Genomic DNA, 22,128 nt, shown 5'->3' with positions numbered 1-22,128 from the left:
TGAATTTGTGAATGGAAAAGAATATTTGAATAATGGTTTAATGGAAAGAGCACTGACCAAAGATTAAGAAGACATGGGTTTCATTCTCAAATTTGTCCCCTTATAACTATGTAGCCTATACAAGTTACTTCAACTTTCTAGACCTGTTTCCTCCTCCATAAAATGATTGGTTTGAAATTGTCTAACACCCTTTCAGTTTAGTAATGCTAACTTCAAGTTCAATGGTTTGGTATCAAGAAAAGATGAATGTGAACTGGAATAGTTAAAAAAAAACTTCCTAGAAGAAATGAGAGTGGAGATAATCTTGAAATGTGGCTAAAATTTGGAGGGACAATGATGAGGGTGACAGGGAGCTCATGAGAACTTAGGGATGTAAGAATGATTGTGAAGAACATAGTCCTTTCCTCCAGAAATAGGGTCTCTGAACTTGATGAAGAGTGACTTTCTCATACTCTTTCCTCATTAGAGTGCACCCTTTCCTTCATGTGGGATGATATTTAGGAAGATGCATTGAGGGAGACCCCAGTAGAGTTCATGACCACAATCCAATGGCCTTTCCCATTCCTTCTTCTCCAGGTTCATCGGGCTTCAGGTGTTCTTCAAGCTGAGCACACTGTTCTGCTTCATCTTAGTGTTCAGCATCCTTCGACAACAGGAGAAGGAGGCTGCTTGCTCTAGGTCCCAGCCTGACTCGGTGCTCCAGGAGGAGAAACTGGCCCTTAACTCAGAGAAACAATCTGGGGAATCCACAGTGTGACCCAGCTGCCCCAGGCTGGTCTGCATCCCTCCTCCATTGTGCGGTGGGCAAAGGATCCTACCAATGATGAGGAAAAGGAGTAGCATTCGCAACAAATATAGCCTTCATTGGAGTCCTCTCCCTGGTGATAGTGTGAGAGCTATGCCTGAATAAAAGAGGCAAATGAGACTGGTTACCTGGGATCCTGTCCCCAAAGAACCATTTGGGGAAGACACTGTCAGATGCTCTCTCAGTACTCTTGTTTTCTTGTAGTGAGAAAGTCTCAGATAAACAGTCTTAGTCAGCACAGGGTCAGAGATCCTCAAAGGCCAGTCCCCATTATGATCCAACCACCCTGCTCTCAATATTGGTGCATCTCTGCTATCCACTGACAAATTCCAAAGGATTCCTTCTCCAGTGATCTCAGCTCTCCTAGAAACAGAGACAAGACCAACTGTTAGGATCAATACACAAATTCACACTTGGGGAAATGAAAGGATGGGATTCCAAGCTCACCATGAATTTGGGAGCTTCCCTGATCCTGGAGCTCATCCTGCCCTGTCACCCAGGAAATACACATGAAGGATACTGTGCAATCATCTCCAGGAATGAATTGATTGGTCTTTGACAATGACCAACATCAGGGATTGACGTCTTTTGTATACTCGGATTCTATTTTTTTTAACCCTCCTTTTGATCATTCTTAGAGCAGAGACTGAGAGATTCTTTTGCCTAAACTCCTGGCAGGTTTGAATATTTGTCTGGGAAAAGTGATATTTCATTATGCTGTTGCATTTATCCAGAGGTAAGGTTCCCCCTGCTTTTACATACCTTGGCTTACCCAAATTATATATAGTCACCTCCATGTCCTTAGCTGGACATTCATCCAGGGGAATCCTCCAAAAAAACAAAAGCTTCTTTTGCCAAATTCCTGCCCAAGCCCACATCCCTCATCCAGAACTGACTTTCTGGAACAGAGATTTCCCTTGATCTTTGAATTTTAAAAGGTTGCCTTTTGTCTCTATGATTTCTTTATAGAGTCCCTTTGGATAAATAACTTTCTTATCCTAAGCTTTAGTTTGTAGGGATTTGTAAAATAATGGGAATTATTGGTACATTTCATAGGTAGGATATGTTATGTAAAAAAACTTTGGCATCAGAGGATCTGGGTTCAAATTTCATTGCTGATGCTTTCAGTCTTTGTGATGGTAGGAAAGTTATTTAACCTCCCTGAGCCTCAGTTTCCTCATTTATAAAAGGAAGAGGTTATATTCAGTGGCCTCTGGGTCCCTTCTATGAATCTATGATGGTCTTTCAGGTACCCTTTAGGTCTAATTCATTACTTCTTGAGAATATTTCAAGAATGACCATGGACTAAATGTCTTCAAGTGTCCCTAAATCCCTGACAGCTTAATTTGGTTTACTGACCTCACATATCTGTTACTCCTCCAATTTCTGGTCACCTCCTTCCTCCTATCACTGTTGTCTCATTTACCTGTCCTTATAACCAGAGCCATTATTGAGCTAGGAGACCCTGAAATTTACCCACAGGCTGCTGTTATCCATAGGGTTTTACCTCCTCCCCAAGGGCTGAACTTCCCATCTATAGCAAGCTTTGCTTCTGTGCTTCATCTTCCATTAGCTAGCCCTTTGTCTGCCCTGTCCCCGTCCAAAAGTTCATCCCTTTGTCTCTTCTTCCCCAATGTCCAGTCTCCTTCCCAATCCCCATAAGAGCCAGGGCTAGGCACTCTGGGAGATTGGCCACCCAATATTATGTTGCAGTTCTATCTATGCTCAAACTGTCTCTTGGACTGCTGCCCCCTAGTCAGGTGAATTTCCCTTAAGCATAAGAAATGCCAATTATTGCTCTATCTTCACCCATTTCTATCTATTTCACCTTCTCACACTTTAGCTCCCATGAGTATATTTGATAGCATTTGTTCACAGAGAAAAAGAAAATACCTATATATCAGAAATAATAACCCATAGAAAGACTGTTAGATATGCATATCTATCTAAAGTAACTAAAGAATTTAATTCTTAATTCTCTCTGGGCTACATATCCCACAACACCAACTCATCAATAGTCCTTGAGAATAGTATTATCTTCTCTAGAACATTTGCCCCCTTTTTTTAAAAATTTGTCCACTTAGCTCATTCTATCAATCTCTAGCTCACTCTTAGCCAATCATAAAGTCTCCTGTTTTCACAGAGATTTCACGGACACTAATGTTCCTCCTTAGGTATAAAATAATAATTTAGTTAATGAACTTCCCCTTCAAAATATGGGCTATTCCCCTTCCAAAGTTCACAAGAAACACTATTTGCTTATAAGAGGTTGGACTATATTCAGTTTGATTTAATTCAGCAAATGTGTTAAGTACATGCCTGGTACAATCAAACATTGAATTCTAAGCATTGGAATAATGGGTTGTAAGTTCCATTTTGGGTATTTACCAATCTGTTTGAACTTGGGTAAATCCCAATACTTTACTGAGTCTCACATGCCTCATCTGTAAAATGGGTAAATAATCTTTGTATAATCCTACCTCTTATCACCATAGGGGTGGAAGGAAGTTACCTACCATAGGAAGTGTAGCTATGATGATCATATTCAGGGCCCTATGCTTAGTGTTATGAGGTTGAGCTGTCACAGGGAAATATAAAGATAAATCTGACATAGTTCTCAGAGAGCTTACAACTTAATAGGGGAAATTAGACAAATACAAAAATAGCCATGATGCAGACAGGATGTAATAATAGCAAAAGAGAAAGTCAAATAGAAATCTTATGAGGAAATATAGAGAGAGAGGATGGGAGGATAGGTCTGCCCTGGATTCTGTGGTCAAGGTCTGAAAAATGGGATGGTCAATCAGTTATCATTGATCAGGTATAACTAGGGGACAGACACTTGTACTAAACTTTGAGGAGAGATGGCAAGAGGAAAAGGAGGACCATTCCTTTCTCTTAGAGTCCCTATACTCTGAAGGTCCAGACACATACCCTCACCTGAGAAGACATATATCTTCATTTTTTTTAGAGAGCCCCCAGTATAAAGGATAAAACAACAATCCTGCCTATAGTGAGTCCTCATTCTTGGGAAACCCATGGCCTTTGTCTTTAGAATCTTTGCCCTGTCTGCAGGGTCAAGAGATGACTCTTCTCAATGGGACGGGAACAGAAAGATTTTTCTGAAAACTTTTGGAAACACTTAATTCAGCAACATAAAAAAATGTAGAGCTGGGGTAGAAAGGGAGTGGGAGCTACACCAAGGATTTGACTCTGCTGTGTACAAATGTATGATAATATAAACCCCCCCCCACCAGTTTCTACCCCTGTCTCATTTCTTCCTCAGCAAATCTTTATCTAGGTATCCCCCTGGGATATTTGGATATCCCAGATTACTAATACTGAGGAAAGTTTCTTTAATCATCACCTCTTACTTCAGACTAAACTGAGGAAAATCTCCATTCCCTTTTGGATTACCTTGTTCCCCTCATTTTAAACTGTGGACTTATAGGTTTGGACAAAAATCACTTTAAATAACTATTACATTAATAGCAATTTCAAATATCAATGGAAAAAAGCTAAGGAAATAGGCTTCCTCTTGCAGGTCTTAATGACTATAGCCAAGGGAGTTGAATATCTTTCATCCTATGAAGGGAAATAAGAAGTAAACAAATAGGATGGAGAAAAGAGCTGGAGCTTTCTTTGCATAGTGCTTCAGAGGCAATGGGGAGGAGCGATGTTCAGTGTAGTAGGTTCTGATAGTCACATCAGTTCTGGTGTGCTGTCCCATCATGTCTCTTCCTTACCTTCCTGTATGATCTAGGGCTATGGAGTAGCCCCCAGGCTCTGCCAACACACCTGGAGAAACATAGGGGACTGCCACACCTGAAAGTCCACCCTCTCATGTCAACAACGTGGTTTTTCTGTATCTTGGTGCATGAGTCCTCAGCAAAAGGAAATCCCTTCCAAGTCAAAAATTCCTATCAACTTGGAGAACTCTAAATAGACTGTGCATAGGAACAGACTCTACCTCTTGTCCCTCCAGTGTCTCCCATTGGCCAAAGGAGAAAAGGAGAGAAGAGTTATATTCACAAATGACCAAATGGAAAGATCTTATTTTTTCTGTCCTTGTCACTTGTTCCTATCTCCCATCCTTTTCTATGAAATGCCTGGTTTGTAGCATTATCAGTTCTGTCTCATGCCAAGTCCTGTGTAGGATTTGGTATTTGTTGATCTTATCATACTAGGTTCCTGAAAGAGCAGATGGAGAGCTTTTCTACCAGAGATCTGATGAAGAACTGAACAGACTAACTATTAAGCCAAAGATTGTCCTTGAAATATCAGCTATTTGACCAATTCATCAGCTTAGTGTGATTTCAGAGGAATATATGGGAGAAAGAGGGTGGAAATGATGATTTAGGAGACCGTTAGGTCAGAGACACTGTGTTGTGGGGAGAGAAGATTAGGGGGAAATGAAAAAAAATGGAATAGAGCTGAATCTGGGCTCCCTGTCCAGCATTCAATCCTGACCTTGAGCTTCTTTCCATTCTATGATGAGGAGTAACCAGTTTCTTTAAGGGATAAAACTTGAGAAAACAAAGAAACAACACAGGACAGGCCTCATGTGATGGAAAGTGTCTTGGTCTGGGATTCAGACCTGTGTGTCCTTAGCAACTAGGTCTCACCATTGACTGGTTTGTGACTACAAAGTCATTTCCTCCTTCTGGGTGTTCCCTCTGTAAAATGTTGGGGTTGGAGTATATGATCTCTAAGGGCTTTGTCAGTTCTAACATTCTTGGATTTTGAGTTGATGACTGCCTGATTTCTGTTCAGCCACCTGATTTCCTTGAGGACCTGAGGGCAAGGCTTCTTTCCTGGCTGACTGACCCCATCTGTCTGTGTAAACAAACCTAGGGCTGAGCCCACTAGAGAGAAAATTCTTTCCTTCCTTCCTTCCTCTGAAACTTGTACATCCCTGTCATTCCCTTGGGAGCAAAACTTGGCAGACTAGAAGGATGATTGAGAAAAAAAGGGAGAGAGAAAAATGGGGGTACAAAGAGAAGGGAGGGAGAAGAGTAGTTAAAACAAATTAGTTGGAATTCCTAGAGAGAAAGAGAGAGAGAGAGAGAGAGAGAGAGAGAGAGAGAGAGAGAGAAAGAATAGGAAGGGAAAGAGAGGGAGTGGGGAACATAATGAATGAAATAGAGAACCATGACAGACCAAAAATCAATTTAACAAACTTTTAAGTTCCCACTATGTTCAAAGAAGCATTTACTTGTGGATATTATAATTGCCCAATCTGCAAGAAAAACCATTGAGGTTTTAGTCAATGGCACTTTATTAAAGAGTCCATTGTCCCCTCTAATACTTTAGACCTCAGACCTTCCTCATGGCCTGAGATACTCTTGGTCTCCAGGACCTTGTTTTTATAGGGTTTGATATCCAAATATTAAAATGAAGCATAGTAAAATACAGCATCTCATAAATTGATGGAATTTGCTTTTGAAGGCCAAAAATGACATCACAGAGAAGTTCTAGGTTAGCCAAAGCATGCGACATCTCTACCGAGTCAGTAATCATCCAATGGTCCTATGATGGTCATCTGCTCATGTTGGGCACAAGAGAGTGGTCTGAAGATACTAAAATAAATTGGGCGACTTTCCAAAGAATCAAGATATCCAACCCATATTATGGGGTTTGGACACAGAATGTAAGGAAAACAGGATGGAGATACCTTTGTCATCATTCTTATGGTTGCATAAATGAGCTTTATAACTTGGTAAACAAGTAGTGTATATTAAATTTTGAGGTCTATTATAAAGGCCTATAAGAATCTATCTTATCTAATTACCTCTGTGATTTATATAAAATATCAAATTGATTAATACTAATTGGAATAGAACAGGAGTCCAAATGAGCTTTTTCTCACATACTAAGTATCTGCTATATTTAGATTCTTATGCTACTTTCATATTGCAAAGGATGAGGGTCTGGAAAACCCATACACAACATGGGTATCAAATAATCAGTCTAATTCAAGGCACCTTTATCCACTGAAAGATGAAGCTTATAAGTGTACTTTTAGCAGTCAGAGAGCAAAGCTAATTTAAAGCAGTGAAGTGATGTAATTAAAGATATGGAAATAATTTTAAAATAGCAAAAAAAATTTCTCCCATTAATCTGAATCACACTGTCCCACAAATATACACATGACCAGGAGGGAGATGTATGGACATGTATAAGGCACACATGGCTAGGGGGACATATGCAGGGAACTTGAAGCCTAAGGAAACATGTGGAAGACATGGTAAAATACAGCATCTTATAGGTTGATAGACCTTGCAAAAATGACCTATCACAATGGAGTCCTAGGTTGACAAAGCATGGGACAGCCTTACTGATTCAGTGATCATAAGATACTCATATGATAGCCGCCTACTCATGTTGGACACCAAAAGGTTAGTCTTGTAATCATGTCATCACACACTTCCACTTTGCCAGTCCCAGATGCTCTTGTGTATCTCATTGTCTCTGGGAATATTGCTTTTTGCTGACCTTTCTTTCAGAGATAATGATAGAGTATGCTCTAGATATCATTTCTGGTCCTTGTCCCATATAACTCCACTAGATTTGAGCTAGTGTTGCTTCTATCTGCTTCCAGCTTCTGGCTTCAGAGTTGTGGGCTGAAGTGTTGCATCTTCTGCATTAGCAGCACACTGGACTCCATCATCCCTCTCTTAGCTTAAAGTTCAAAGGCTTAAGAAATAGCTGTTAGCAAGACAGGATCCTCTCTCAACTAGCCATCAGGCTAGGAGGAACAAACCCTAAACTCTTTTTCTCTCTCATAAAAGGAGATTACCAGATGGTAGGAAAAGTTGTGGTAGTTTTTTCTCTCTCCTATCAATAAATAAGAACTTAATAAGCACCAAGAAGCATTTGGAATACAAAGACAAAAGTAACTGCTGAAAGTCTACAACTAATCCAAGGATGACAGCATCTACATAGGGAAGTACATAAAATATAGATGTAAAAGATTTCCTTCCAGAAGCCAAGTTCTTTTGAACACAGAACTACCACAAAGTTGTGAGCTTTTAAAAAACCTCAGCTTCAAAGGGCAGTGTCTCTGTCTGAAAGCTGTATCTGACATAGGGTTAGAAAGTCCTTATAGCTCTCTAGCTGGACAGCTAGGTGGCACAGTGGATCCTGGGCTTGCAGTTGGGAAGACTCAGACATTTACTATGTGACTCTGGGCAAATCATTTAATTTTGAAACAGGCATTTAATAAATGCTTATTTCTTTTCTTTCAACTTAATGTCCAATTGTCAAACTATTATTCAGTAGAATTTTAAAGGCTACTCTTTCCAATAAATTGTTAGGAGTCTCCTAATAGTTTCAAACCCAATGATCTTTTTGATGTGATTTTCAAATTAATGGGAGAATAAAAAGCAGAAGAATGAAAATCCCTAAATCTAATCACTTGCAAACATTTCTCTTTCCCTTAATCCATATTTTCAAATTCCTGGCTTTATGATGTGTATTGTGGCTATCCAAACCACAGCATTGAGCTAGATCCTACAAATAATTCCATGCATCTGTGCTCTCTTCAATATAGATAGAACTCAGCCTTCCATCTCTTCCTCCTCTGTGAACAATCATCCATGTTCCTCCATAGGTTCTCTACATGTGCTAGAGACCTTTTGTATCTTTTTTTATTTAAATTTTTTTGAGATCATCAGGATTAAATGATTTGCCCAGCATCACACAGTAGTAAAGTGATTGTGTTTGGATTTGAACTCAGGTTCTCCTAACTCCAGAATCTGTGCTGTATTCAAGATACCTCCTGGTTGCCCTCTTTTATGTCTTTTTAAAAATAACATTTCAAGAGAATCAGTGAAGTTCTCAAACTGTCAATCTAATTCCTCACTCCAGTCATGTTAACTACTCCCCCATTTTCTAATCATACATTTCCTCAGTGATATTCTCATGCCGTTTATTGCACATAGATCATTGCTGGAGACAACTTGTGTGTCCTTGTTGCATTTTGGGCCCTCTATTATGTTGTCTCAAGATCTGCAAATATTCCTATTTCCCTGGGAAAACACTTGTGTTAAAATTTTAAAAAAAAGAAAGGGGGGGCATCTAGTCGGTGTAGTGGATAGAACACTAGCTCTGAAGTCAGGAGGACCTGAGTTCAAATCAGCCTCAGACACTTAAAACTTCCTGGCTATGACCCTGGGCACTCAATTGTCTCAGAAAAAAAAAGGAGCCTGTGCACAAGAGAGAAATGTTGGGGAGGTTAAAACCACTCTACAATTCTATTGAAATCCAACCTACTCTCTCCTTCTTGGATTTGAGCTCAACTCCTTATCTATCAGGAGTTTTTATCCAGGATATATACACTGATGACTAAGTCAATATCTTGGCCATCCAGCCTTATTATAGATATTATTGTATAGGTTTTTTTAAAATTAATTTCTTGGACTGATCTCTTTCTCATACTCATTTATCTCATTGAGGAGCTCTTGTGATATCTGGAAGCTTGATTGAATCAACAAAATATTGTTCAGAAACTGGAGCATCCCTCTCCCATTTGACCTTATACAAAACATCCTCCATGATCATGACAAATGCCTTAGGTGAACTTATCTCTGTTTTATGCCTTGCTTGGTATGTATAGTCATTAAAGAAAGTTTACTCTGTAATTTTTTTTTTTGGTCAAGGGAGTTTTTATTGTTTTTAAACTATGTATGAGAATCAAATACCTTTTGTAATCCACAAACAATAAACATTAATAAGAAAAATTTTCTGCACTTTTTGGGAGTTGTGTGAATAAAATTATGTGATATGTTATAAGAGAATCATTTGTTTAAAACAGGTTTTTTTTCCTTTTCATAGAATACTATTTCTGTGTTCTCATAAAGATGAGATGAGAAATGGGCATATGATATCATGCAATGAGAATTCAGAAACAAAAATAAGTGACTCTCCACTCGAAAAGCTTTCATTTTGCTTGGGGGAAGTGGTAGATACAAAATATTCACAGATAAGTAAATTGAGGAGAGGGCACCAACAATAAAGGGGATCATGGAATACATCAGATGGTCCCTGAGCTGAATCTTAAAGGAAAATGAAAATTCTAAGAGACTGGAGTAGGGGAGCAGTACCTTCCCAACATAAAAGGTGGAATGTGTGAGTACAAGGAAAAATAAAAGAGAATGACAAATCCAATGTACTGATGATAGTCCAATTTGGCTAGACTATAAAATGTGTGAAGAGGAATAATGTGAAAAATGTTGGAAAGGTTATGTGAAGTCAGGCTATGGTGAGTTCGTATTTTATCATATAGGCAATGAGGAGTCACTGGAGGTTCTAGAGTAGAGGAGGGTCACGATAAGACCATAATGTGCTTTAGAAAGATTATTTTAGCAACTGCGTGGAAGATGGTTCAGAGAAGTAAAAAACTGGAAGCTGGGAAAAAAACTAGAAAACTGTTGCCACAGCCCAGACACAAGGAACTCAATTTAGGATGATGGCAATGAGGATAGAAAGTAGGGGCAAGTGTCATAGATGTATCCGTAGAGTTGAGAAAACCTAGCAACTGATTTAGTGGCAAAGGAGGGAGAAGAGTACTACAGTGAGGGAGAGGGAGAAGTCCAAGATTTCAAGTTTCCCAACCTGGATGACTACAAAAATGACGGTACCCTCAAGCAAAACAAACAAACAAACAAACAAACAAAAAACAGGTGGGGCAGCTAGTTGGTACAGTGGTTAGAGTACCAGCCCGAAAGTCAGGAGGACCTGAGTTCAAATCTGTCCTCAGATACTTAACAGTTCCTAGGTTTGTGACTCTGGGCAAGTCACTTAACCCCAATTGCCTCAGCAAAAAGAAAGAAAGAGAGAGAGAGAGAGAGAGAGAGAGAGAGAGAGAGAGAGAGAAGAAATTGGAGGAAATCCAAATTCCTTGGAAATATGATCAGTGATGTTTTGAATGTGATAAGATCTCAATATTGATGAGACAGTTAAGATATGTTCAGTACACAACAATGTAGATCTGAGGATAAGAAATGTTATTAGGACTCAAAATATAAATTAGAATGAAAGATTGAGATGAAGATAGTGAAAAAGACAGAGAAAGGATAAGATAAAACATGAATCCCATCTTCCCAGTAAGATTAAGAGTTTGCTAAAGGAAACAATCCAAAATATCCTTCTTTTCTTGTATATTAATATGGCTGAACACACAGGGAGACACAGTAAGATTAGCTAATGGGATGGTTGCCCTAAGCTTTTTAGGACTCCTGCTCAATGCCCAATTATCATTTTTTTGACTTCCCAGGCCAAGCTCCCTTTTAGCCAATCAAGAACTTTCCTGGTTACTTGCCAGCTTCTGGTGCCCCACTTGCTTTATAACTTCAACCATTTAAGAGTGTGATTAATTGATTAACTCAACTGAATCACTTTACTCCCACTTAAAGTAAGAGACAGGATGTCCTGCTACTAAAGGAGGTGAGAATAAATTTCAAACAATCAATAGGCTTTAGACTAAGTGTGAAAAGTACATGGAACTGGGGTAAATTTACTCAGGAAGAATGTTCCCATAGGCTGACGAAACTTGTTCTAGAGGTCATGTTCCAGAGGTTATCTATAAATACCAGGAAGAAGTCTCTTCACTCCCTGTTCCCCACCAAGTATATAATTTAGCTGGAATGGTACATTTGACCAAAATCTAGAATAACTTCAATGTCCAAATCACTTGATATTTAGAGATTACTTTTAGGCCCAACCAAGTTTCCTCAGCCTATGAGAATATTCTATCACATACTACTGAGGCAGCTATATAGTTCAGTGAATGGAGAGCTGGACTTGGAATCAGGAAGACCTGTGTTCAAATCCAGCCAGAGAATCACTAGCTGTGTGATCTTGAATAACTCACTTACCCTCTATTTATCTAATCTACTGCATAAGGAAATGGCAAACCTCTTCAGTAACCTGACCAAGAAAACCCCATATTAGGTCATGAAAAGTTGTACATGACTGAATAACAATCACAGACTATTAAAGTGTTTCCCATTACTCAAAAAAAAGGATAATTCAGAAGAAGATGATGATGATGATGAAAAAGAACAATAGCAACAACACATTTCACCTTGCTAAGCTTAATGACAAAATGTCATTATTTACATTTACAGAGATTACTTGATCCAATCCCTACTTGAAATTTGAATCACTTCTAAATAATCTATATTTTATACCTTTTTTTTCCATAAGAGATTGGGAAAAACATTTTACATTTCTTCAGCTAGGCAGGAGAAAGACGATAACCTTGTCCCTTGGGCTTAATTTGTTGTGCCTTTTCTCCTGCTCATTTTCATGGGAGAGGAAAAGAATTTGGAAGTTGAGAAACTGGAAACTTCAAATTTTAAAAGCCCTTGACAATTTTGGAAGAGAGGGTAGCATCTAATATGGATGCTAAATATAGGTTAGCCATCATAAATTAAACAGAGAATTACATGAACTTTGGGAGGCTGAATCAGAGAGAAAAACCTCAAAACCCCTTCCAATCCTTTCCCTCATTGGTAAGTTCTTCAAGAGCCCTTCATTTTGAAGGAAGGACTGAGAATTTATTCATTTTCTGACTGTGCTTTTGACTTCAAAACCATAGCTTTGCCCAGGTACTTTCATTCTTCCTTCCTTGACCCTTTCTTGAGTTCCCCTTTGTGTGATGTCTTCCATCATTCCAATGTAAGCTCTTTGAAGGCAAGTACTGTCTTCCTTTTTTCTTATATTTCTATCTACATTGCTTAGCACAGGGACTGGCATATAATAAATGCTTTTAAAACACTTCTTTCTTTGCATTTCCAGCTTTTGGTTAATAGGAAATAGATGATAAAATAAATTTAAGCCTGAAGACAGTGATTTGCAAAAGATAGTTCAGTTCTGTTCTGGAATCCAGTGAGTTTGCCATCTAGAGGAAGGACTCTTCTGGAAAAGAAGACCCATCTAGTCAAGATTCTGAGACAGAAAGGTCCCTTCTTATGGGAAAAAAGCTAGGAAGGAACTCTTCCATACTATCATAAGTAGATTATAAGGTCCTACTTTTCAAAAACTCAAAACCCAAAATCCTTCATAAGGAAATCAATGGATTTTAATAAAAAGTCATGGCAGATCCCACTCTGCCTTCTGAGAAAGAGATAATACTCTTACCTAATCTATAAATAAAGAGTAGCTCTCCAGTTTTGTGTCCATGGGATCATGCATAGTAATGGTCAGAATTAATAATGGGATTGTGAAAAAATGCTGAGTAGTAGCCAATGAAATCATTAATGAGCAATACCCAGCAGAGGTTGTATAACAGAGACACCATTCTACACAAGATCCACTTGGATGGGAGAAGTGCACTGATCTCACCAGAAGACATCATCAGTCCTGCAACATCAGAGGCTTCCCTTCCAAACATACTGGCCAACCATATGTTAACTACATGTGTGAACCTCTCCGTGAAAATTTCTCAATTCTGTTCATTCTTTCACTGATGGGATGTGTATTTGTGAGGGTATGCATCAGGTTAATTGGAAAGATATTTGATTGTTATTTTTCTTCATTTTATTTGTTTTTCCTTAAATATCTTTCATTTGAATTTGTTATAAAGGTTGACTGACTAATAAAAGTAAACACATTAATGGGGGCTCAAAACTTATGGCTTTTAAGTAGATATAGACTCACAGAGTGCCTTGAAGCTAGGATAGTTTTATCTAGGGGACTATATGCAGGTGCTACGTTATTCTTGTGAGCAAGATGGATAGATGTAGTCTAGACATATCTTTTCATGATTGAATACAAAGAGTAATCATTAATAGATGCCATTATCAGGAAGTCAATTTAGAGAATAATCACTAATGGAGTACTCCAGGGGTTTGACCTTGGCTCTGCATCATTCAATGTGTTTATCAGTAGTGTGGAAGAAGACATAGATTTGTGTCTATTTAATTTGCAAATAAAGCAAAATTGAGTTGGATAGCTAACAAGATGTATAACAGAGTGAAGGTCTCAAAAACTCAACAGAACAATGGGCCAAATTTAGTAGGAAAAATTTAGTAAGGATAGATGTATATTTGAGTTTTAAAAGTTTACAAATATAAAATGAGGAAAACAGTTTGTATTTTAAAAGACCTGTAAGATCTTAATGGACTACAAGTTCAACATGATTGAACAATGTTAAATGGCAGATTAATGTTTAGTATCCAGAGAAGGGAAATGGTAATTCTTTCCCCTGATCAGACTACTCAGACATTCTTAACTTTTTGTGGCATAGAGATACCACTGGGTGGTGCAGAAAATAGAATTGGATTCAGGAAGACTAGAGTTGAAATCTGTCCTTGACATTGCGTAGTTGTATTTCCTTGGGCAAGTCACTTAATCTCTGTCTGCCTCAGTTTCCTCAACTATAAAATAATAATAGCCCCTAACATCCCAGGAGTGTTGTGAGGATCAAATGAAATAATATTTGTAAATCACTTAGCACAGTGTCTGGCATATAATAGGTACTTGCTTCCTGCTTTCACAGACCCTTTTGGCAGTTGGTTGAAACCCCTCAGAAAAAAGTTTTTAACAAATAAGAATACATATAATTACAAAGGAAATTAATTATAATCAAAATATTTTAAAAACAAATTTACAAATCCTAAGAACCTATGAATAATCTTGTGTTCAGTTCTGGTCACATTTTAGAAAGGACATTGATAAACTGAAACATTTTCAGAAGAAGGATACCATAAATGGGGAATGTCCTGAAGATCATGCTATAAATGAGTGGATCAGTCTAGCCTATAGAAGAGAAGACTAAAGGGATATGATAGTTGCCTAGTATCTAAATAGCTAGTATAAAAAGAGAAAGCAAAATTGTATTTGACTCCAGAAATCAGCAACAAGAGCAATGAGAAGCAGATTCAGCTCAATGGAAAGTATGAGCTTGAAAATATGAACTGCTAGGAATTAAAGGGGCTGCCTTGTACTCATTCCTGGAGATATTGAAGCAGAGAGATACTGCCACTTGTTGGAGATGTTGAAGATAAAGATTATATTAGATGTCTTTTAAAGTTCCTCCCAGTTCTAAGATTCCCCTGTCCTCAGGGAATCCTACACACACACACACACACACACACACACACACACACACGCATGCACGCATGATTGGGGAGAAATGGCCTCTTCCGTTGAGAATTCCCAATCTAGGGGAGGACATTGCCTTCCTTTCAAGGAGTCCCTGATATGAGGAGAAAAGACCCTGATCCTAAGAAACCTCCAGAGAACTCAAATCTTCTAGCCATTTCTCCTCTCAACCTTTTCTCCATTGTTTCCCACTCCTTTCATATTTCATTAGTTTCAAAAAATGTTTTTTTTTCCCTCCTATTCCCTCATCTTTAACAGCTCCAACTCTATTCCTTACTCTGTCTCAGACCAGGCTAATCTGAGCCCCTCCTGTCCAGTACTGTCTTATCTTTCTCCACAGCCAAAGCTCATGGTGGGCAGGGTTTAACTGATAAGATTTACATTTTTATTGATTTTTCCCTCATTTCCCAGCCCTTCTGTCTGCCAGCAAGAAGACCCTGTTACTCTGAGACAGGCTCAGTCTGTGAAGTTACATGTGGATATGCTATATTTCTTTCACAAGGGTTCACAGTCAGTGACAACTCAAGGACAATCCTCTGGCTTAAAAGGCAAAATAAATTGAATAAGTTCTTCTGGTCTTTTGTGTCTGCATCTGTAAAATGGGGACAATAATTTCTGCCCTGTCAATTTCACTGGGATATTGGAAGGAGAAGAAGAAGGAGAAGAAGGAGGAGAAGAAGAAGAAGAAAGCTTTTTATAAACTATAAAATCTTTCTGTAGATTAAAAAATCCACTTCCTGAAATCACAAAATGATAAATTAGAAAGAAATATTAGAAATCATGTAGTAAAATTCCTCCATTTTCAGAAAGAAATAAAAAACTAAGAATCAGAGAAAAGAAGTAATTCACTTGCTCAAAATTATACAGCTAGTACTTGAACTCAGTATTTCTAATCCAATGTTGGGAAGACAAACAGGTGCTTGGTATATACCAAGTCTTGTGTCAAATGCTGGAGCTGTAGATACAAACAGAAAGGAAGACAGTGAGCTTGTGGTCAAGGTCATCCACTGTATCCTGGGCCACTGCCAATCATCTTGATTTTTGCCTTGCCACTGGACTTCAATGACTACTGGAAGAGATCGTGAGGCTGACAACTTTGTGTAACTGTGTCTCTCTTAAATCCAATTTACGAGTAAGTCAAAACATCATCCCATTATGTCATTGGTCCCCTTCAAAAATGAAGGACAAACAACAACATACAAAGAAGACAATACATACAAAAAGAGCTGAAAAATGGGATGAGGCAAAGGAGGGGAGAATCAGAAAAGCCCAGATATGGGATTTAAGTCTAGAAAGTCAGAAGCAGAGACAAGAGGGAAATGAAGGCTGATCATTCTGTGCGTCCCCCAAAATAGAGGCCCCTTGAAGAACTCATAAGTGAGAAAAGAGGCTAACATGACAGAAAGAAACTCTGGGATGAGAAGGCCCCAGGGAAGGATGAATATTCTGGAATAAGGAGGCCAGAAGTGCTAAGGAAAGTCCCAGGATGAGCCAACATTTGAGGCCCGGTATTAAACAGTCAGAAGTAGAATGAAAACTAGTAATTCAGGCTCCTTCCCATCACCACAATTCTTTTTGTAAACTACAAAGTCCTTTAAAAACGATGAATACCTTTTTTAAATGACAAAATTCTTTATAAACTTAAATAAAATAATTTCATGTACTCTTGTCATAGTGCTATCTGGAGATGGTATGAGGTTAGGGGCTGATATGAGGTACATCTGGGGAATTCCCTGTAATACAGAAAGATATTTTGAGAGCCAGGAAGCAGAAGGCTTTATTTATTGTATTTAGACAATACAAATATTATTTATAAATAAATACATATTTAAAAAGAAAAAAGTTGTACACAATAGTTGCACAATTTCATGTGCAATCATCTTTCTAATATGCATTATGGAAATGCTTGTTTTATTCCATAAATTACAAATAAATTTTTTAAAATTACCAGTCAACTACACAATTCTTTTCATCTTGTGCAACTGACTTATGTATTCACTAGATCACCTTTGAATTGACAGGTGACGAACTACTTAGTACCATGGTAAAAAGTTATGAACTGGAAGGCAGAAAATCTGGGATCTGTTTTGACAAACCACTAGCACACTAAATGGCCCTCAGTAAGTCCCTTTTTTCTTCTTTGTTCCTCAGATTCCCCTGCAACTGATGTAATTGCATTAGGTAATGTACCACCAAGCTCTCATATTCTTGATCCCACATTTTCAAATTCCTTTCAGCTTTGGCCTACTCTTATTTATTGAATTATTCTAGCTCCAAAATGGATGTACCTACTTGCTTAGTGTGACTATGATAATTGTGATTATTATTGCTAGCATTTGTATAGTGCTTTTATGTTTGTGAAGCACTTATTATACTCTTTTATGCTTCAATTAATTCTAAAAATGTTATTTCCCCAATCTTACAATTAAGCAAACTGAAGCAGAGAGAAGTTATATGACTTACCTAGAGTAACATAGCTAGCCAGCATGTGAGGCTGGATTTTAACTCAAGTCCTTTTGACTTTGGGCCCAGAAATATATCCACACCTTACCAACTACCTCCAAATATCAAAAGAACCCTCATGGTATAGGAGAGTTTATTCTGCTTGTTCTTAGAACACAAAACTAATAACATGAGGAAAAGTCAAATGGAGGTCACTCTAAGTCAACAAAAGGAAGAAAATTTTAACAATCGATGTGAATCATAAGACTAGATGCACCTCTGAGACCTCTTCCAGCTCAGATTCCAGCTGTGAATCTTTGATTCAAATGAAATCATTCTGTTCAGCTTCTCTCAGTACCTCTGGCAGAAAGGAAAGGGAATTGCCTCCAAACCATTAGATTCAATAGCTTCTGGACACATCCCACCTTTTCTCCATCCCCTCTTTTCTCACTGTCTTTGTCCATCATTATAGCCCCTTTTATCATCATGTTCCCATTTTCTTCTACTCCTAATTCTCTTTCACATACACACACATACACATACTTTTGTTAATCTCATGTTTTTCTTCCTAGGGAACATCTCTACCAATTCATTAATTCAATCAGTCATATAAAACACAATTTCTGAGTACCCACTATATGTTTGGTGGCAGAATTGGTGGAAGGGAGTGGAGTAAAAAGATAGCCAATTAGTGACAGAATAGGGACTCAAATAGCCAAGAATGTCAGGCATAGGACTGAGACAAATAGAGGAAAATTTCTGCTCTTAAGAAGCTCACAGTCTTGCAACACAATCCTCCATTTTATTCATACTACTGAATAAAAATCTCATTCTCTCAAATAAACCTTGCCTGAATAAACTGAATGGATGGAGGTGGGAGTGGGATATCATAGAATTTAGAGTCTGAACGCCTGGCTTTAAACCCCAACATGTGACTATGGGAAAGTTATTCAATCTTTCTAGTTCTTCATTTCTTATTTTCCTCACCTTAATTTAAGTGTTGAGACCAGACGACCTCTACGATACTATATGTTACTATATGTCAAGCATTGTGCTAAGCGTTGGAAATACAGATTCAAAAAGCAAAAAATTCTCTGCTCTCAAGGATTTTACATTTTACCAGGGGAACCTAGTACATATAGTAAAGTTGTTATCAAAGAGGAGCATTTTGATATAGAAAGTCATAATATGGTGAATGTAGTCCAGGAATGTATTGTTGATTCGATTATTATTCCTGGAATAAAGAGGCAGACGGGAGGAATGAGTGCATTCTCCAAAATAATAAGATAACCAGACTGCAGTGTGACGGATCTGGGTGCCACTAGATATGGTGAGCTTTCACTAATAAGAAATAAAAGTTTCCAGAGTGGGGGCTGGAGTGCCAGATCTGAAATCAAGGCTAGAGCACAGCAGGGAGATAACCTGAGTGTGATTTGGATTCATTTCTTAACTCTACCATGAATTACCTGTGTGACTCTTGCCAAGTCACCTCTCTTTTCCTGGCCTCCAGTTACCTCATCTGTAGAATAAAAGAGTCAGGAAGTAGGGATTGGGTTAGATGATCACTACTAAGATCCTTTACAGCTCTAATGGATTATGACAAGAGCAAGATATAAAGACGCTATCAAGAAATCAGGACCATGGACAGCGACCAAATTACAATTCTGCTTTCATCCCAAAGGGAAGGATGAGAGTTGTTTTTTTTTTTTTTTTAAGACTCTTTTTACCTGTATAATGAATGCCTCCTTGTTTCTTTCTGATTAAAGCCCTAAACATAGATTTTATCCTTATTCCTTTCTCCTCTCTTTGTTGATTAACTCAATTTATACATTTTGATCTGGGAATGCTCCAAAATCCTTCATCTTAGAAATCTCAGAAATAGAAGGGTAAGAAAGAACAGGAGGCTTTCACTATCCTGACTGAAAGATAGAGGAAAAGTGGTATAACTAAGAAATATGGAAGAATAAAAAGGTCAGGGAGTTTGTGGAATATGTTGAAACAAGGGGAGGTAATCAGAATCACAGAGATAGTAACATTAGTTCACAAATATTCATATTATTAAAGTTTTGTCTTTCAAAAAACCCTGTGAAGTAAATTGTGAAACGTGATTATCCTCATTTACCAGATGATGACGATAAAGTTGAAAAAGTTTAAGTGATGTAATCATAGTCACCAGAAAGTATAAAAGCATGGCATGGAACTAAGTCATTGGATTATATATACTAGGACTAGATTTAGGAAGGAGTCTTAAAGATCATCAAATCCAACTCTCTCATTTCAGATGAAAAATATGAGAGGTATAGGAATGCTAAATGACTTGGTCAGACATCCAGTTAATGAGTGTCAGAGGTAGGTTGTTTCCTGATTTCATCTCCTGATTCTAAATCTGAAACTCTTTTCTACCATACTACAAAAAGAAAGGGATATATATCATAGGCCATCTAATTCAAAATCTTGACCTAAAGCAAGAATCCTCAGTCATCCTCCAGATTCTCTTTAAACACCATTAGGGAATTCACTATTCCAATAATATAATGATAGAGTTGGTACGACTGGGCATCACATTTTAATAACAAGAGACCTTAAATGGCACTTAGAAGGCTTAGATTTTAGTCCTGGTTCTGTGTCTAACTCATCATGTGACCTTGGGTAAGTGACTTCCCTCTCTGAGCATAATGTTTGAAATTTGTAATCGACCTCTAAATCCCATCCAGTTACAATACCCTATGGCTCTAAAGCTAAATGGGGAATTGAGTGTTTTGAGTCCACTATGCAGGTGGATTAAAGGCCTGGGAATGCCCATGGGAATCATGGACAGAACAGACTTTTCAACTACGTTTTAACAGAAACCTTAAGCCCCAGAGGCCATTAAAGAACTGACTCAGCATCTTACAGGTAAAGAAAAACAAAGTCATCACCAGACCATCCATCTGGCTTAATTTCAGATCCCTTTTTAATGCTAGGTGCTCCCTCTAGCTACAGAGGATTTAACCTTTTCATGCCTTAGCAGAGAATCTTCCCAGTTTTCTCTGACCAAACTCTCTTTTCCTTGTGAACAACCTTATGTGACAAAGTCTCTACATACTTGGAACAAAAATAGTCCTCAAAAACAGACATACAATCTATTGTGGAACCCAAAGGCAGCAATATTACAACTTGGTAAGACCTTCCAGAGCCTGTGTCCCCTAGCACAACCTCTGAAAAACCAAGGTCCCTTAGAACCATGATGAATTATTGGTGGAGAATTTTAGGAGAAGAAAGATGGTCTAAACATAGCATTGCTATAGATGGGTTGAAGAAAAAAGAAATCATGGAACACATGAGAAAGAATTTTAGCACATAGAAAATGGATTGTTGGAGAAAATGGATAGTAAAGCTTGAGGGGTCCTTAGAATATCAGAACCTGAAGATGATTCATTGCAAACCCTTGGTTTTGCAAGTAAATTAAAATTCAGAGGAAGAAAGAGACTTATACAGAGTAGAACTCATGCTCCTGACTGCCACCCCATTTCCCCTTTACCCCTCACCACCTGCCTCTGTGGCTGGGAGAAACAAACAGATGTTGTTATAACAATTATCTTATTAATATCTTTTCAGGAAAAAAGTTCCCTTGGGCTGCAGTCATACAAATGGGCTCCTTGTTTCCCCTCCTCTTTTGTTGAGAAGTTTTAATTATTGGATTGACTCAGTGTGTGACCTTGGGTGAGTGCCTTCTCTTTTATGGGCCTTGGTTGCCTACACTATAAAAATAAAAGAGTTAGAGGTTTTTGTAAGGGTAAATGTTGAAAACTATCTTTGCATGTATTTTGAAAAATAAAAAGGTATTATTGAAAAAAAATAAAGCAGTTATTCTTGTAAATTAGGTCTCTTCCAGCATAAATGTTAATGTTCTGTGCTATAAAGTCTCCAACTCTAAATAGCTCCCTACATCTAATATTCTATATGCTAGACTCTATTATTCTAGATCCTAAAATTCCATTCTATTTGGCCACACTTGAGATAGAGATCAAAAATCAAAATAGCTACATAGACTAAATATGATTAAGGCAGTAATGGGATTCCTACAGATCTCAGTCTTGATCTGAAATGTGGGAGACCTATTGGAGAAAGAGGAAACTAGCAGGAAGGAGTCTTTTCTAAGAAAATGGAACACCAAGCAGAAAAGTAGATTTAACTATTTCAATAATAACGATAATTTTGTCTCAAATTTTTATAACTACCATAAGATTTGCAAAGTACTTTCTTTATAACTGCAAGAGGAACAGGACAAGGATTAAATTCATTTTATAGATGAGAAGATTAAGGCTCTTGGAAGGGAAGCAATTTGCCTCAAGTCACATAACTAAGAAATGTTGAAATAAGGACCTAAACACAAGTCTTCTGAATCCAAAAGCTAAGGTCTTTCTACTGCACTGCATATGCCTCTCAAATTCTCTCTGAGGTTTTCTTCATTTTCTTTGCCTTTCAGGGCCTTAATGCTTGGTCACCCCAAAGCCACTAGGGGTGAACTGCATCTGTCTTGCACTCCTGATACCACTAGTCCATGTCTGGTCTCAAGATTTTCCAGTCTCTAGATCTTCTGGCCTAAATGCAATGGACTTTTCTCAAGTTTCATTTTCCTTTGTAGCTTTTGACACATCAAATTGTCTTCTTTTCACTCTTGGCCTCATTAATATTTTCTCCCTTAGCACTCTTTCTTCCTGTAGAAGTGAATCTTTCCTTTGCCAGATTATTATCTGTTTTATCTCACCTTAAACTAGACATTTTCCAAG

At 38.0% G+C, this 22,128-nt stretch overlaps 1 protein-coding gene across 3 annotated transcripts in view; it reads left to right on the top strand.

Moving 5' to 3' along the window:
- Nucleotides 1-9,555, top strand: part of SLCO2B1 (solute carrier organic anion transporter family member 2B1) — a 93,128-nt gene extending 83,573 nt beyond the window's left edge. For all 3 annotated transcript variants that reach the window (XM_031961394.1, XM_031961393.1, XM_031961392.1), the window contains one exon: nt 577-9,555. In XM_031961394.1, the coding sequence (XP_031817254.1) occupies nt 577-757 (181 nt within the window). In that variant the 3' untranslated portion in view covers nt 758-9,555. The remainder of the gene's footprint in view (nt 1-576) is intronic.
- The last annotated feature ends 12,573 nt before the right edge of the window (nt 9,556-22,128 follow it).

Source organism: Sarcophilus harrisii, chromosome 3 (genome assembly GCF_902635505.1).
Source record: "Sarcophilus harrisii chromosome 3, mSarHar1.11, whole genome shotgun sequence".
Lineage (NCBI taxonomy): Eukaryota > Metazoa > Chordata > Mammalia > Dasyuromorphia > Dasyuridae > Sarcophilus > Sarcophilus harrisii.
Note: the sequence above shows the minus strand (reverse complement) of the source record. Positions and strands in the feature narration are given on the sequence as shown.